At 38.6% G+C, this 18,148-nt stretch overlaps 3 protein-coding genes across 4 annotated transcripts; all 3 read right to left on the bottom strand.

Annotated features, from left to right (window-relative positions):
* Positions 1-1,005: 1,005 nt before the first annotated feature.
* On the bottom strand, positions 1,006-5,442 carry LOC101466245 (programmed cell death 1 ligand 1). 2 transcript variants are annotated; one of them, XM_076888355.1, is made up of 8 exons: positions 5,212-5,442; positions 5,018-5,107; positions 3,512-3,820; positions 3,070-3,357; positions 2,781-2,869; positions 2,616-2,684; positions 1,982-2,088; positions 1,006-1,872 (listed from the first exon to the last, which is right to left on the bottom strand). In XM_076888355.1, the coding sequence occupies exons 2-8, from the start codon at positions 5,085-5,087 to the stop codon at positions 1,812-1,814; spliced, it is 993 nt and encodes a 330-aa protein (XP_076744470.1). In that variant the 5' UTR covers positions 5,088-5,107; positions 5,212-5,442; the 3' UTR covers positions 1,006-1,811. The 2 variants fall into 2 exon arrangements, with proteins under 2 accessions (XP_076744470.1, XP_076744471.1); XM_076888356.1 differs by having other exon boundaries at positions 3,512-3,794; positions 5,018-5,441.
* Positions 5,443-7,092: 1,650 nt separating this feature from the next.
* On the bottom strand, positions 7,093-9,167 carry LOC143420354 (neoverrucotoxin subunit alpha-like). The gene is made up of 3 exons (XM_076888357.1): positions 8,995-9,167; positions 8,208-8,257; positions 7,093-8,097 (listed from the first exon to the last, which is right to left on the bottom strand). Exons 1-3 carry the CDS (start codon positions 9,048-9,050, stop codon positions 7,553-7,555), a joined length of 651 nt encoding a protein of 216 aa, XP_076744472.1. The 5' UTR covers positions 9,051-9,167; the 3' UTR covers positions 7,093-7,552.
* A 2,347-nt stretch (positions 9,168-11,514) lies between these two features.
* On the bottom strand, positions 11,515-13,661 carry LOC143420353 (NLR family CARD domain-containing protein 3-like). Its single transcript, XM_076888353.1, has 2 exons — positions 13,449-13,661; positions 11,515-13,319 (listed from the first exon to the last, which is right to left on the bottom strand). The coding sequence occupies exons 1-2, from the start codon at positions 13,564-13,566 to the stop codon at positions 11,515-11,517; spliced, it is 1,923 nt and encodes a 640-aa protein (XP_076744468.1). The 5' UTR covers positions 13,567-13,661.
* Positions 13,662-18,148: the final 4,487 nt, after the last annotated feature.

Raw genomic sequence — 18,148 nt, 5'->3', positions numbered from 1 at the left:
ATACCCGTTATGTTGTCAATGATTACAGCTGTTGTAATTTAATATTTAAATGAGTAAGTAATAAATCTTATTATGGGTTAGGTTGATGACATTGGCTTGGGTTTTGAATTCAGTGCATGCTTTCAGCTTATTTGTGAATTATTTGTGTCAGTTCTCCGTTAGTTGGTATGTCAGCTCTTCTCACAGCCGGTGGTGACTCCACCGTGTCTCCACCATCCAAATCTCCCAATTTATCTCCCTTCAGTGTTTTTGTGGATATCATTTTTGGTTTTGTTTGTTTTTGCTGGTTTTTTGCTATTTTGGACTTTTTTCAGCTTCAATAAAGGTTTACTTTTTGTTCATTGGACTTCTTCTTTCTTCTGTCATTTAGGTCAATACCTGCACGTTATGGGAATAATGGTTGTTTGTTGAAGTTTGACAGGCAAGCACATTCTTATATCTCAAATTCTTTAGTTAAATTGAACTTCGATCATTTCATAGCCTCCAAAACAAAATCATATTTACACTTGACTTAAAAAATGTTCCAAATGCAGAATCAGATGAAGTTTCGACAAGACTGTATTTTTTTTAATAAGAAAACTTTTTAAGAAAGGAAATTTGTACTTAAGACTAAAAAATATGTTTAGTAAAGTCAAACTTATTTTACTTTTTTGTTTTGCTAAATACAACCAAATTTGCTATTTAACATCAGGTTATGTGTAGGTGTCACTGTGAGCATGAGAGCCTTCACCAGTCTGTAAGCAGGGTGGGCATTACAATAAACTCAGTATTGATGACTGCATTTACTGCAAGTGCTGTAGTCTCGTATGAGCTCAGTAAGAGTACGAACAACCAAATGGCACTAATGCTTCTAAATGCAAACATTAAAATTTATAAAGTCACTATATGAAGGTGTAGATCACCAAAAGGTGCATTAACAACAAACACCATGTGACAGTCCCTAAAAACATTAGCAGTAAGAAAAGCAAGTAAGTTTTCAACAAATAATAAAACAGTAAATCATAGTCAGGTCTTAAACATTTAATATTTGTGAATGTTTTTACAAAACACTGAAGACGTGCTGCTTACAACCTCCAGATTTCAAAACTGTGTTTTTTAATAAAACAAAAAAACCCCAACTAAAACTACTATACAAGTAAACATTTTAATTTATCCATCCATCCATTCGCTTCCACTTATCCTTTTCAGGATTGCCAGAGCCTATCCCAGCTGTCAGAGGGCGAGAGGCGGGGTACACCCTGGACAGGTCGCCAGTCTGTCGCAGGGCTAACACACAGGGACAGACAACCATTCACTCGCACATTCACTCCTAGTGGTAATTTGGATTATTCAATTAACCTATCCCCACAAGCTGCATGTCTTTGGACGGTGGGAGGAAGCCGGAGTACCCGGAGGGAACCCACGCAAACACGGGGAGAACATGCAAACTCCACACGACCTCGGCCTGTTGGTGGAATTGAACTCAGGACCTTCTTGCTTTGCAGCAACAGTGCTAACCACCGTGCCACATAATTTATGTGTCATGAAATATAATGAGTGACATTTTCTTTCTGCTTAATTATTTTGTATCATTTTATCGAGTAGATGAGGTAGAGGAGGAACCATACGCTGTAATCTCAACCTCAAAATATCAAAGAACTTCACCAACATGTGCAAAGTGAGCATTAGTGTCACTGATGGAGAACAGAAAAGACATCAGAGTGTATCAGCATCATTTAATGATACTGACTCAGGTACATTTAACAGATACATTTAAAAATCATTTAATAAATGGAGAGGTCACGTTGTCTGAGGCCGTGTTTCTACAGGATTCACATTTCTGTGGGTTCTGCCGCTGCCTTTGGTAATAAATCATCTCCCTCATGGTCGTGACTGCAAAATGAAATTATAAAGAATTCTGTCCTGAAATACATTAAGAATAAACAAAAAAGCAAACCAAAGATACGCTGGATTAAAAAGAGCGGGCGAGAGAGAGATTTACCCAGGAGCGCTCAGTGTTTTCAGTTCCTCTGAAGTTTTTTCTGTCAGGACCAAATCGAGTTGACTTGATATTTCTGCAGCATCAGGAACCTGCTGAGCCTGATGGGACTGAAGAAGAGTTTGTCATCCAAGAGTTTATATTAGTTCTATAGCAAGTAGTACAGCTATTAAATCATGTACTAAAAAGGGTTTTGTATAAGTTTAATATCATTTTTAAAGGGTTGCACGTTTTCCTTTTCATATGACTTTAAACATTTTAAAATACTTCCACTGTGTTGTTACTCTTTTGCCTTTGAACTTGCACATGTTGGGTTAAAGCATAGAAATACATTATTTTAGGATTTTGTTTCATTTTTATAAGAAAAAAAGATCAACGTTGGACTATTTTTTTTTTAAAACAGAATATGGTTTAGAATTTAGATTACCATATACACTTCAAACATTACAGAAACATAGTTGAAAAGGTAAAAAAAAAAAAAAGCAAAAGAAACGAAAGGGTTTTTTATTTTTATTATTATTATTTATTTATTTATTTATTTTAAAGAATTAAAATGGCTTGAATTAAATTTTGGACGTTCTAAGTAAAGTTTGGTCAGATTAAGGGGGCTCATTGCAACATCTGTGCCTGTCTGTACCTGTAACTCCATTGATCCTGTTTCCACTGTAGGCAGCACACTCATTGGCACTGAGCAGCTCTGGTGCATCTAAAATGTTGCATTATTAATTCAACACATCAACACAACAGATCCCCAAATTTCAGAAGTAGATACCCTTCCTGATATCTGTTTGTTTGTCTTTACCTTACTGTTAAATTTATTGCAGCATATCGGTATCAGGCCTAAGATTACCGCAATCATGATGACGCCTGCCACCATGGCTTTAGCGATGCCTGTAGCAAACACACACAGACACGCACATACACAAATGAAAAGTGTTGATTTTACTTATTTAATAATCAATATAAATAACTATAAATAACTATTATATGTATTTTGTTAATAAAAAATTCTGAAGATTTTTGCAGAACATTTTTTTTATTTGGTTGGTAAAAGTCTGACTGACTGACCACAAATCTTAAAACACACTTACCTTCTTTCAGGTTGCGGTTTGACAAAATGGCTGTTTTGTTGTTGCTGCGAGTGGTGACAGTGCAGCTGTAGGTCATATCAGTGAAGTCATGTTTGGTGTCAGGGAATATGACAGAACTCTTAATGTTATAAAGTTCTCCGTTCGGTCCACTCTGCTGGACTATGGTTGTGCTCCTGAAGACGGTTTGACGGCTGGTGGACCAGGTGAGCAGAGGTTCGGGGTAGATCCCCTCAGAGCTGCAGGTGATCCTGTTTTCTGCCTTCTCAATGTTGACCTCACGGACTGGAGCTGCCATAAAAAATATACTTTATGAATTATTCACTCTAAAAAAATTATTTTGTCTTGAAATGTTTTTTGTTTATAAGACAAAGATTGCTATATATCTTCATGCAAATATATAGTAAAAAAAAAGTGTCTTGTGTTTTCTGTATGTTTCTCGTACCGTCCACTTTTAGGCTGATAAATGAATCATTGTTTCCCCCTGTTGCACATTTGTATCTGCCTTCATCTTGAAACTCCACTGATGTCAGCTGGAGTGAGGCGTTTCCGTTGGATATCTGGTCTTTGAATAATGATGCCCGGCCTCTAAAATGCTCATCCTGTTGTGTAAGCTGGTGTTGTTTGGAGTTGTAGGAGAGGATGGAAACATGTCTTGCCTTTAGCAGACTCCAGCTAATAACTGCATCAGTGCTACCCAGGAAACTGCAGGGTAAGATGCAACTTTCCTGGAAAACACAGGACACCTCAGTATCTGCAACACAAAGAGACACCCAACACAGTTCAACTTAGAGGACATTTCTCTGAAATCCAACAATTAAATTAAAAATAGTTAGTTTTTCCACCAGTAAAACCTGGTGTCCACATTAAACACTATGAAAATACAAAACCAAGCTGGTTGCTTGAATATAAACACAATGCTGTTTGAGTCTGATATAGCTGAAAGATGTGTCACTCTGGTAGCAACATTACATACTCCACATTTTCCCACACAGAAAACAAAAGTATGTGACAGCTGGAATGCACGCCGGCATGAAGGTCAAATTCAAAAACTACATTTCTCATGTGATGCCATTTTTGAAGTTTACACTAACACAGTAGGTGAATAGGAACTCGGACTTTGTAGCAAATCACTATTCAAAAAAACGTTATCTTAAGTGTTTAAAATTTAGTTACACGTCAAAAATGATGCACAAGAGATCAATCGCAAGGATTTTCCAAATTTGATGAATAGATAATGATTCTTTCAGCTGCTCTCTTTGCTTCTGTCTCACCATATCCTCCACATCTTCCTTTGAATGTTCTCTCTCTACATCTGTGAACCTTCTCTATGTTCATTCTCTTTTCTTCCTGCCTGGCAGCTCCATATTCAACATCGCTTGTCCAATATACCCACTATCCCTCCTCTACATGTGTCCAAACCATCTCAGACTTGAGTCTCTAACGTTGTGTCAACCTAAGCGTCTGATGTACCCTTTTCTTGTCTTGTCCATCCGGGTCACTGCCAACAAAAATCTTCAACTGTTCCAGCTCCAGCTTGGTCTTCTGTCTTTTGTCAGTGTCACATATCTGAACTATGCATCATAGCATAGTCTCACTGGCATCTCTTAATGAATGATGCACATACAAAATAACACAAATGTGAGAAAAAAAAGTCTTTGGGCACAAATATCTCTGAAATTTCTGCCATTAAAGTTTATATAACGGAACATAACAGAAGACTGGATTTCTAGACAAAATACTAGTCAAGCAACATCAAAGTAAAAAAAACCTCCTTCAGACAACCATCTATGTAAACTTTCTGAGGAGTACAAACAAAATATTAATACATTTCTTATTGTAATTCAAAATCCTTGTCTAATTTTCTGGCATGTTCATTTTTTCTTTGAATAAAAACCACCATGACCCGAAACACACCTGTGTTAATGACGGTCATGGCAGCCTCACTCACCTCCATTTGTAAGAGTCCACAGAAAAGCCAGAACAACACACTTGATCCCGATTATCCTGCTCAGTTCCATATTCCTGCTGCTGAATCAAACTTCATAACAGAAGAAAAAAGAAGTCTCTCTTAGAACATGTAGTTTTGGCGTTCTAGATTTCTGCCTCCACGCCCACAGAATGAACTGTTTCTCTTTAGCCTGCCATATTGTTTCCTGGTATGTTTAGATCCATTCATAATAACTACCATGATAATGGTTAGTTATAATGGTTAGAATAAGGTATTATGCATATGTACGCATAAGATAACACCTCACTCAACTCCTTTTATCCACCGACAGTTCAGGATGGTCAAAAACACGATGGACTTGATCCCAGTCATTAGCTCGTTCAGTTCTAGTTGCCTCCCTGTTACTTCATCAGTGTTTGAAAAAAGAACCAACATGTTACTAGCTCATAACAAAACTCATCGAGCTTGTTTGTTTGCTTGTGACGCTGTCAAGTGTCTTCAAACTATGACTCAGGGAAGTGTTTGAAATAGCTAGGTGTGGTAAGAAGAAAAGAATGACTTGTCAATCATCAACTTTTCACAGGAAGAGTCATTCTCTGAAATGCTACCAAACCTTTTACTGCGTCTTTCTTTATTTTAGCTGCTCTCACAATCCAGGATTCAAGTGCAACTGTCCTCCCCTCACACATGCGCACACGCTAAACACTAAAAACATTGATTTCATTTATACAAAAAAAAAGGTAGGACTCCCGAGTGCCTGTGATTACTGATCCAGCATAGCTTTGTAGGTAAACCTTTTCAGTGCATTCAAATCACAAGTGCAGATCACATTATGTTAATCAATAAATATCATTTTCATAAACCAGCATGAGCAACAGTGCAAGAGAATCATGTCATGCTTTTTGTAGTTTTTTAGTAAATCGATTCACAACTGCACACCAAAATCACGTATAATATTCAATCACCAGCCACTCTGTTAAGTACACCTATTCAACTGCTCATGAATGCAAATATCTTATCAGCCAATCATATGGCAGCAAATCAATGCATTTAGGCACATAGACATGGCCATCACAACCTGCTAAAGTTCAAACTGAGAATCAGAATTGGGAGGAAAGAGGTGATTTAGGTGACTGAGTGTGCAAAAAAATAACATTTACTTATTGCTAAAATACAAAATTCATATATTTATTCTTTCATTTTATTACTCAAGTTTAAGAGTGCTTGAGGTTTGTATGTGAGCTGAACTGCTGGGTGTTGTAGCAAACTTTCAACCAGAAGATGTCACTAAAAATATACAACATCTATTAAAAGACAGTTTAAAGTTTAGCTGCTCAGGATCAAACTCCATCAAGGAGTTTTGCAGGTCCTCGCAGAAGAACCTTTAAAATTCACTGATGTGAAGGCAGAAGGACAGTGAGTAGTTCTATCATCTGCCATCAACCCTGCAGGTTGGGGAGCCCGGCTAGATGGGAGTCGGATTTTTGTTTTAAAACGTGAAAAAAAGAAAATTTAAAATGTCTGCTGCTTTAGTTAAACTTAACTGTGACAAACACATTATTTTATTTTATTTAATACACATTACAAATAATCTACATCTCTTGTTTTTGTTGTGCTGACTACTTTTTTCTGTAAGAAAGACTCGGTCACATGATAATTTTTAAACAGTGAGATGATGCTGCAGATTCAGTTAATTTCAGTGAATTAAATTACCGAGGTGAAGTAAGTCTCTGCAGTTTTTTCCAGTGATACTGACAGACCAATCAGTTCATGACAAAATAAATTACACACATCTCTAAATCTATCTTCTTCATACTATTTTTTCATGAGCACTGTTTGTTCATAATACAAGACTCCACAGAAAAGTCAGAAAAATGCATTTGATCTCAGTCATTATGCTGCTGCTGCACCAGTGTTAAAAAAGGATCAAGTTAAATCTACTAATGTTTTTCTTTTTTACTTTTTAAAAATAATTTCTTTTTTCAGACTTCATAACTCCCCAAATTCCCCCCCGTAATTGTATTATTTTTTTTGTAAAATTTGTACTACTAAATAAAACAAAACAAAAACTAAATAATTAAATTAAAGACTGTGCAATCTAGACAGCTACTTTAATGTAGCTTATATAATTATATAATTTAATTCCTCAAATGTAACCACAGACAAGTTGTAATCTTGTTGTTATTTCATTATTTTAACAGTCAGTAAATATGGATGAAATGAGGCCAAACCTGACTACAGGCTCACTTGTGGTCACTGGACAGTTGTAAACAAATCCCTGCAGCTCAGTGGTTCCTTTCCAGTATCACATTTTGTCTTATCTACAGATGACAAAAACTAAATCATGAAAACACAACATACTGATATTTACTGAAGCTTTTCACTAGAAAATGACAGAAAACAACAAAGCGTCTTCGTTTAGAGGAAGACGTTTAAAATAAATTATTTAGAACAGTCGATGAATCTGAGAACACATTTCTGAGTGAAAGAGACAGAAAACAGTTGTGTTTCTCTAACAGGAGGAGCTTCTTCATACTAAACAGGACACAGAGACACTGATGCATTAGGATTGAAACCAAATCCAGGATAAATAGGTTCAGTGAATGTGGTGTTAAAGGTGTGGAGGTGAATCAGAGTGTCAGAGGAGACTCTGTAGAAGGACAGAATGCCAGCAGGACAGTCCACGTACACGGCTACTCTGTTAGAGGCAGAAGACGTGGAGGAGGAGTAGGAGGAAGACATGCTTCCGTTATTGTGCCACACAGAACGAGGGCGACCATCGCTGTAGCATTCCAGTCTCCAGGACTGATCGTTCCTTCCAAACACGCAGTCTTTGCTGTCGCCTTTCCTTTCAATTCCTCTGTAACTCACTGATATATCGATCCCTCCAGTCCACTCAACCTCCCAGTAACAGCGACCAGTCAGACCATCTGTACACAGCAGCTGATACCAGTAATCAAATCTGTCTGGATAATCAGGATATGACTGAACCTCCTTCACCTGTGTCACCTTCCTGTTGTTGTCGGACAGTTTGAGGTATTTATTTATTGTGTTTGTGTCGATTGTGAGTTGACAGGAATCTGGTGGAGACAACAAACAACAATGTTGTCGTTTTGATGACATCAAAGATGTGACTGAGTGATGCAACAGTTTCTGTGCCGCTTTGTTTTTATGAATGTTAAAAACTTACACTTCCTCAGACCGTCTGGTCTCAACCATCGGACTCCAGCCGGCTCCACCCTGAGAGGAGGAGAGGGGTCAGACCGCCGTCTTTCAGCATGCACACACAGTCCAACTTTTTCACAAAGACACTTTAATGGATTTTCAGTTCTTTGAGGCAGTTGTTCGATTATTTTTCATAGCAGTAAATCCATAACGTCAAACCTTGGTTCAACAATTTTGCTGAGCACTGTATTGATAGTATGATAATAAGTGAAGAGAATATCATCAAGATCCTTTTGCTACCCTGATTCATTACTTTTATTGAGGTGCTGCTTAAGTCAGCACTGAATAACCCATATATGTCCTTTACTAGCATACTCATATGTTCATTGCAGATACTGCACTCAGTTATCAGTTTTTATTCTGTCCTCTTCTTGTTTGCTTTAAAATTACAGAGAACATTAATCACTCTGTGACCTTTTATTGGTATTTACTGATTTTTTTGCAGGCCTTAGGCCATATAATATCAGTCCGTTTAAAATTAGTTTTGCCTCAGAGACAATGTCAGCATGTTCCTGAGATCATGCAATCATTTTCATGCCTGAGGGCCCAAAGATCACAGGCATCGATTGCTGATTTACAGCCTTCAGCATAAATACGTCATTACTGGTAAACTCGACTAACGTTTCTGTTGTGAGCAAAGAAAAAAATGTCCCTGCATTTGTGATTGCTCAGGTCATATCTTTATGAAACAAACAGAAACAAAGCGAGGACACAGAAAATGTTTCCTCCACTGTTAAACATTCTCCTCATACCTTAAAGTGTCTAGTTTCCAACATGGATCCTTCAGTCCACTTAACAACAGCTCCATTCCTGAGTCTCCTGGATCATTATAGCTCAGATCCAGCTCTTTCAGATGGGAGGGGTTGGCGCTCAGAGCTGAAGCCAGAGAAATACATCCTTGCTCTGTGATCAGACAGCCTGACAGACTGAAGACACAAAAAACAACAATCCATCTGTGAACACTTCACTGAAGCTTTTTTCTTTTTGTGATACACAGCCATCTATTCATTCACTTCAGTTTAGCTTTATTTATATGTGATAATTTAGACAGATAACACCAGTTGTCTTAAATTGTGTAATGACGCACATCTATGTTCAGAAACTCTAGGAACTATTTTGATCCAAGAACTACAGGGAGAGCAAAAGACTCTGTTGGTAAAATATGATGCCATAAGTGTCATTGAGATACAGTGGGGCAAAAAAGTATTTAGTCAGCCACCGATTGTGCAAGTTCCCCCACTTAAAATGATGACAGAGGTCAGTAATTTGCACCAGAGGTACACTTCAACTGTGAGAAACAGAATGTGAAAAAAAAAATCCATGAATTCACATGGTAGGATTTGTAAAGAATTTATTCGTAAATTAGGGTGGAAAATAAGTATTTGGTCACCTCAAACATGGAAAATCTCTGGCTCTCACAGACCTGTAACGTCTTCTGTAAGACGCTTTTCTGTCCCCCACTCGTTACCTGTATGAATGGCACCTGTTTGAACTCATCATCTGTATAAAAGACACCTGTCCACAGCCTCAAACAGTCAGACTCCAAACTCCGCCATGGCCAAGACCAAAGAGCTTTCGAAGGACACCAGGAAAAGTATTGTAGACCTGCACCAGACTGGGAAGAGTGAATCTACAATAGGCAAGCAGCTTGGTGTGAAAAAATCAACTGTGGGAGCAATCATCAGAAAATGGAAGACATACAAGACCACTGATAATCTCCCTCCATCTGGGGCTCCACGCAAGATCTCATCCCGTGGGGTCAAAATGATCATGAGAACGGTGAGCAAAGATCCCAGAACCACACGGGGGGACCTGGTGAATGACCTGCAGAGAGCTGGGACCAAAGTAACAAAGGTCACCATCAGTAACACACTACAACGGCAGGGAATCAAATCCCGCAGTGCCAGACGTGTTCCGCTGCTGAAGCCAGTGCATGTCCAGGCCCGTCTGAAGTTTGCCAGAGAGCACATGGATGATACAGCAGAGGATTGGGAGAATGTCATGTGGTCAGATGAAACCAAAGTAGAACTTTTTGGTATAAACTCAACTCGTCGTGTTTGGAGGAAGAAGAATACGGAGTTGCATCCCAAGAACACCATACCTACTGTGAAGCATGGGGGTGGAAACATCATGCTATGGGGCTGTTTTTCTGCCAAGGGGACAGGACGACTGATCCGTGTTAAGGACAGAATGAATGGGGCCATGTATCGTGAGATTTTGAGCCAAAACCTCCTTCCATCAGTGAGAACTTTGAAGATGAAACGAGGCTGGGTCTTCCAACATGACAATGATCCAAAACACACCGCCCGGGCAACAAAGGAGTGGCTCCGTAAGAAGCATTTGAAAGTCCTGGAGTGGCCTAGCCAGTCTCCAGACCTCAACCCCATAGAAAATCTGTGGCGGGAGTTGAAAGTCCGCGTTGCTCGGCGACAGCCCCAAAACATCACTGCTCTCGAGAAGATCTGCATGGAGGAATGGGCCAAAATACCAGCTACTGTGTGTGCAAACCTGGTAAAGACCTATAGTAAACGTTTGACCTCTGTTATTGCCAACAAAGGTTATTTTACAAAGTATTGAGTTGTATTTTTGTTATTGACCAAATACTTATTTTCCACCCTGATTTACGAATAAATTCTTTACAAATCCTACCATGTGGATTCATGGATTTTTTTTTCACATTCTGTCTCTCACAGTTGAAGTGTACCTCTGGTGCAAATTACTGACCTCTGTCATCATTTTAGGTGGGGGAACTTGCACAATCGGTGGCTGACTAAATACTTTTTTGCCCCACTGTAGTTACAGTCTGCTGACTGAATTATAAGGATTAGAATTGAAAAACAAAACTCCTGACTTAGAAACAAAATCATGAGTGAACAACCTGATTCTAGGGGGCTGAGATATCAGACCTATGTTGTTGTTGTTGTCTATCTAGGTTCTCAGTCACCCAGCACATAGAGTCAGGCCAGAAAGATATAACACTGCTCCAAGAAAAGTGAACCTGAAATTTCTTAACAACAGGCTCAAACTGAGGGTAATTTATCTATAATGATATTTTCCAGAAATGCTAATACTTTCTGTTGTTATGAAACATTAAAAATATCCTACAATTGATTGTGAGTGCATATGACCATTTAATTTAAAAGTTACGCCTATGTGAGCAGTGTAAATTGCCAGCAGCCATTACACTATTTAGGTTTCTTGAATTTTGCATGCCTGCTTTTTTGAAAAGTAGAATCAATATTTTCAAAACAAAAGAATGAGAACGCGTTTGCTTACAGAGCTTTGTTGGAGGCTTTGATCACTGGCAGCAGCCTCAGCAGAGCCTCCTCTGAAGCAGAGTATTTCTTCAGGTCAAACACATCTAGATCTTCCTCTGATGACAGTAAGATGAAGACCAGAGCTGACCACTGAGCAGGAGACAGTTTCTCTGTAGACAGCCTTCCTGAACTCAGGGATTGTTGGATCTCATCCACTAGAGAACGATCATTCAGTTCATTCAGACAGTGGAACAGATTGATGCTTTTCTCTGCAGACAGATTCTCATTAATATTCTCCTTGATGTACTTGACTGTTTCCTGATTGGTCTGTGAGCTACTTCCTGTCTCTGTAAGCAGGCCTTGTAGGAGACTCTGATTGGTTTGTAGTGATAGTCCCAGGATGAAGCGGAGAAACAAGTCCAGGTGTCCATTTGTACTCTCTAAAGCTTTGTTCACAGCATTCTGGTAGAAGGGTGTAGGATCTCTTGTTTCAGAGTTCTGGGATGTCATCTCTTTCTCTTCCAGAAGATTAATACCAGAGTTGATCAAAGTCAGGTGGACATGAAGAGCAGCCAGAAATTCCTGGATGCTCAAATGGATGAAGCAGAAAACCTTGTCCTGGTACAGTCCTCTCTCCTCTTTAAAAATCTGTGTGAACACTCCCGAACACACTGATGCTGCTCTGATATCGATGCCACTCTCCGTCAGGTCTGATTCATAGAAGATCAGGTTTCCTTTCTGCAGCTGTTCAAAAGCCAATTTTCCCAGAGACTCAGTCATCTTCCTGCTCTCTGGACTCCAGTGTGGATCTGTTTCAGCTCCTCCATCATACTTGACCTTCTTTACTTTGGCCTGAACCACCAGGAAGTGGATGTACATCTCGGTCAGGGTCTTAGGCAGCTGTCCTCCCTCTCTGGTTTTCAGCACATCCTCCAGAACTGTAGCAGTGATCCAGCAGAAGACTGGGATGTGGCACATGATGTGGATGCTTCGTGTTCTCTTGATGTGGGAGATGATTCTAGAGGCCTGCTTCTTATCTCTGAATCTCTTCCTGAAGTACTCCTCTTTCTGAGGGTCAGTGAACCCTCTAACCTCTGTCACCATGTCAACATATTGAGGAGGGATCTGACTGGCTGCTGCAGGGCGTGTGGTTACCCATAGGCGAGCAGAGGGAAATAGATTCCGTCTGATGAGGTTGGTCAGAAGCACATCCATTGAGGTGGACTCTGTTACATCAGTCAGCGTCTCAATGGTTTGGAAGTCCAGAGGAAGTCTACACTCATCCAGACCATCAAAGATGAACACAACCCGGAAGTCTTCGAAGCTGCAGATTCCTGATCCTTTGGTTTCAGGAAAGAAGTGATGAACAAGTTCCATCAAGCTGAACTTTTTCTCTTTCAGCACATTCAGCTCTCTGAAAGTGAATGGAAACATGAACTGGATGTCCTGGTTGGTTTTGTCTTCAGCCCAGTCCAGCGTGAACTTCTGTGTTAAGACTGTTTTCCCAATCCCAGCCACTCCCTTTGTCAGCACTGTTCTGATTGGTTCATGTCTCTCAGGTGAACCTTTAAAGATGTCTTCTTGTCTGATTGTTGTTTCTGAACTATCTGATTTTTTGGATACTGTTTCAATCTGTCTAACCTCGTGTTCATCATTGACCTCTGTGGTCCCTCCCTCTGTGATGTAGAGCTCTGTGTAGATCTGATTCAGCAGGGTTGGGTTTCCTGCTTTAGCGATCCCCTCAAACACACACTGGAACTTCTTCTTCAGTTTTGATTTAAGCTCAGTTTGACTCGATTGGAAGTTCCTAAAAGATGTTTCTGAAGGAACAAACAGACAAAAAATATAAGTCAAGGACTTGTCAAGTTCATATGTTGTGAGTATATATTGGTCCATTAATAAATGTCCCATTTATCAAACAGCATGAATCTTTAGACGCATCCTCTTACTGCTCTGCAGATGGTCAGCGAGCTCCTCCTGCTTCATTCTCCTAAGAAAGAGCAGTGTGATCTTAACCAATGCTTCTCGGCTGCTCCTCCTCTGCTCTTCATCCTCACTCTCTAACATCTCCTCATCCTCCCTCTGACTCTCTAAGAATTCTGGGTAATCTGGAGTCAGAACCTTCTGGATCTTCTTCAGTTCATTCTTCACAAACGTGACAATGCTGTCCTCCAGCAGCTGCAACAGAATACTTTAAAAATTACCTGGTCACCCCATAAACACAAGCAGTTGCAACACATAGGGAAATAAAAAAGAAAAAAAAGAAATGAAAAGTACAAAGACCCAGGAACAATAAAGAGAACAAAATGCAAACTACAAAAGAGAAAAGACAAAATGCAGTGATGATTTATAAATGCTTAAGCAGCAAAAGAGGGGATTGAAGACGTAATCAGTGCATCATGGGAAGTCCTCCAAGAGCCTAAGCCTTCAGCAGCATAACTAAGTGATGGTTAATGATCACCTCATTCAGTCCTCACTATAAGCTTCATCAAACAGCAAAGTTTTAAGGCTAATCTTAAAACTAGAGTAGCCATCTGTCTCCCGAACACAAACTGAGAGCTGTTTCCACACGAGGGAGCCCTGACAGCTGAATGCTTTCTCTTCTATTTTACTTTCAGAAACTCTAAAGTGCACTTTTGGGATAATAAGGTACAGTAACAAAGTAGAAATACTTTGTACTTAAGTAAATGTGTCAGGTATCCTTAGTATTTATTTTTCTGACAACTTTTTCTTTTACTCCCTACAAATTAACACAAATATTTGTACTACCCCTTACATTTTCAAAACAGACTTGTTACTTTTGGTTCATCGATAGCATTTATACTAAGGGGTTTAAGTGGGCTGGAATGGTGCACGTGTCCATAAACTGTGGTCATGGTACTTAAACATTTAGTTAGTTCTACAGAAGAGGAGCGAGCATAAAGGAAGTACACATTTTTTAACTGTCAGGTAATTTAATATTTGACATTTCTATCAGCTCCACAAACGTCAGCAAACTCAAACTGTTTGTGTGCAGTTTATCTCACAGTGTGTTGCAAGCTAAAGGTCCAGCTGCTGTTTTTCACAGGGAGAGAAAAGAGCATGAGATAAGATGAAGGAAAGGCAGAACAGGAGGAAGAGAAGTTAGATTTAAAGGTAAGGCCTGCTCAGTGACACAGTTGTCATTTTTAACCACATATTGGATCTGTACATGATGTGTTTTGATAAAAAATGTATTTTCATATTGTCAATCATCCTGCAAAACAAATTAAGCTATACTTATTTTGTGTTATTCAAAGGTTACAAGAAAGCACTGGTAGTTTGTAAAGAGGTTAGCTTTCTGCAAATTTATTGCAAATTCATTTTATTTTTATTTTTGCACAGCGGCCGGTCAGTGTTGGGTTACATCAAGCGCAGTAGACTAACATGCATTTAAGATAATGATAGATTCATTCAAATAGCTGATTAAACTGCTGCCAGTTTGTTGAATTCAACAATTCAGATTAAATCAGCTGAACACAGCCTGTGCAAAAATCTACTGGATCTGACAATACAACTTTTTGTGAGCTGTGATTCTTTTCCCCACACTGAGCCACTACACCACAAACTGTGGTCCCTTCACATGCCAGCTCCAACTTTAACCCCTGACTGTACTCATTTTCCTCTTCAGGTGCAGGCAAAGTCCAGGCAACAAAAAAACCAGTTCTTCGTTTTTAAATTCTCTTTCACTGCTCTTTCACCTAAATAACAGAATAAACTTGAGTATATTTATTAGAATTAAAATTATGATTTGAATAATATTTGTATTCTCATGTACTAATGTATGAGGTTCAATTAGCTTTGTACACAAATGGTTAGTAGAAATGTCCTTCAAGGAGATACTTGCTACTTTCTTACTTTGAGTATATTGCGGAGCCTGTACTTGATCACTTTTACTTAAGTAATGAAGTTTCTTCAGTACTTCTACTGGAGTAGTTCAGATACCCAGGTATCTGTAATTCTACTTAAGTACAGAATATCTGTACTTTTACCACATCTGGTTCTATATGAGAGCTGCACAGTACAAAACAGGATCATTGTCATCTCTCGTGACCAGACACGTTTTTTAACAAAATGGTTTCCAATTATCTATCTACCCAAATAGTTTACTAGACACTAACCAGCAGCTGAAGAAAAACATGTATCTGTAGAAATAAAATTAGTAAGGCTAAACCACAAAGTTTTATATTCTTCTGTAAAAATAAGTTTAGTATTAAACTGTGCTTAATTGTGCTTCCATTTCACCTTACCTCACCTCCAATGCTAGAAGAAACTAGTGTTTGTCATATGTACCATGTACAGCATGCAGATTAGAGCAGGCTGAAATTTGACACAAGCGTTCTGTTTGAAGGAGAACCAGCTTTACCTCCTGAATTACAACCCACACACTCAACTTCGAAATAACTAAGAAGAGAATAAATGTAAAAGTAGCTGTTGTGCATGTACAAACCACAAATATGGAGTCCAGGTGTGTTTGATGCTGCTGCTCAGACCGACCACTGGGAACCTCTGAGGTCTCCTGATCCACTCTGTGGAGGAATCATGAAGCAAAAGTATAATCACACAAAACTGGTCCTCCACGTTATACCAAAAAACACCCAAACTAACAAAACAATGCCTTCCTGCTAATGTCTGGAGCTCTGAAGGTGCCCTGTGTTATCTGACACAGACAGTGAAAACAATAAATGCCCTCACAGTACTTGCTGTATAATTATTAAGGTGCTATCTTTCAAGGATCCTGACAGTTGATGTGTGTTGGGGGTGCATGGACCATTACAATGTTTATTAATCTCAGAACTCTGCCAACAACCACAGTGATGCTATGAGATGGGGTGGCTAAGAGGAAGCTCATGAGAGAAAGGGAAACAGTCAGTTAGGCTCATTATAGACAAGAAAGGCTCTCATTAAGACTGTTGTGTTTGTGGAAAAACTCCAGCACACACAAAATCACATATGAACACAGAAACATGTGTGACAAGAGCCGGTCTGACGGGAAACATTTGGAGAAGTTATTCAGAAATAACAGAATCAGTTAGAGATTTAGATGCAGATTACCTCTCCACAACAGAAGCTTCTTCTTTAAATGTAATATCATATTGCTTTGAATGGCTGCTCTGGAATGACACAGAGCTGGGGTCAGGCCTCTGATGGTAGCTGAAAGAAAAATAATATTTGTTAAAATCCTCTCACACAGAAAATGCTAAAAGAAAAAAATGTGAATATATGCTCATGTAAATAAAGAGAATAAAAGAAAATATTCAATTAGAAATGTAGACCAGTTTACAATAGAATTAAATATTTAAAAAAATATCTCAATCTTAAACAATTAAAACATTTTGAAATATTATTTAAACCTAATTAAATAGTGAGAACTACTTACTATGTGTCAGATGAATGTCCAATGAACTTAACTGAGCTACCATGACATGAAACATTTCTTAAATTTATTTAGAAAAACAGATTTGGTTAGAACATTTGGATACAGTTTACCTCTCCGCAGCAGAAGCTTCTTCTTTAAATGTAATATCATACTGCTTTGAATGGCTGCTTCTTAAGGACACACAGCTGGGTTCAGCTCGCTGATGGGAACTGAAAGAAAAAAATATTCAGTAAAATCATGTTGGACAGAAAATGCTAAAAGAAAAAATATGATTATACATGTTTGAATAATGAGTGAGAAAGAATGATGAGTAACAATATGAAATTACATTTGTAGACCACGTTATAATAGAAATGGCTAATGTGGAGCAGGGAAATTATTTTACTGCTATTGTTAAATAATCAAACAAACAAGCAAAATCTTAAAAAACTCAAACAATTTATCTTATGAAGTATTTTCTAACTCTGATTGAATCCTGAGAATGACTTACTCTGTGTTACATGAATGTCTTTGAAATATTAAATAATTTTCTGCTCAGCTCGTTCTTTAACTTTAGGTCCAGGTCAACATTTAGTTTTTCTATAAATAATGATGGTGCAGTGATGTGAGTGCTCAGCTGCGATATTTACAGATGTCATCTCACCTCTGAGCTTTGGGCTGGATCTCATCTTCCTCACACAGAGTGCTTTTAGAGGGAGGGACTCCCTCCTCTCTGTCCTCACGCTCATCCATGCTGTGGAATTCCACATCTGCAGAGGAAAAACAAATTATTCACATGAACACCAACTGAAATTCTTCTTTCCATTACGTGTACTGGACATTACAAAGTAACACACTACTGTAATCACATTACAATTATGCGGTCACTTACATTACAAATGTTTGATGATTTATCAATCAGGTGAGACAGAAAGTAAAATAAAAACACTCTTGCTGCAGCAACTTTTCAGGAGTGAGTTTATGACATTGTTTTTATTTCCCAAAAGGACATGAGCACGATGGTTGAATGCAAACAGCGTCCAGAACAGAAACAACCACATTATGATGAAATTATTGATTGATTGATTGAATCTTTATTTTGAACATGTTGAAAAAGTATAAAAAAAATAGAATTAAAAGAGACAAATGAACAAAGCAAACAAAAGGAAAACGAGCAACCACAACTCCAAATAACGTCCATGTTCAAAAAGGAGCAGGAAGAAGCATAAGCTTATTTAATCCCACCCCTTTTCCACTATCTAGTATCAATAG

This window comes from Maylandia zebra, linkage group LG9 (genome assembly GCF_041146795.1).
Source record: "Maylandia zebra isolate NMK-2024a linkage group LG9, Mzebra_GT3a, whole genome shotgun sequence".
Classification (NCBI taxonomy): domain Eukaryota; kingdom Metazoa; phylum Chordata; class Actinopteri; order Cichliformes; family Cichlidae; genus Maylandia; species Maylandia zebra.
Note: the sequence above shows the minus strand (reverse complement) of the source record. Positions and strands in the feature narration are given on the sequence as shown.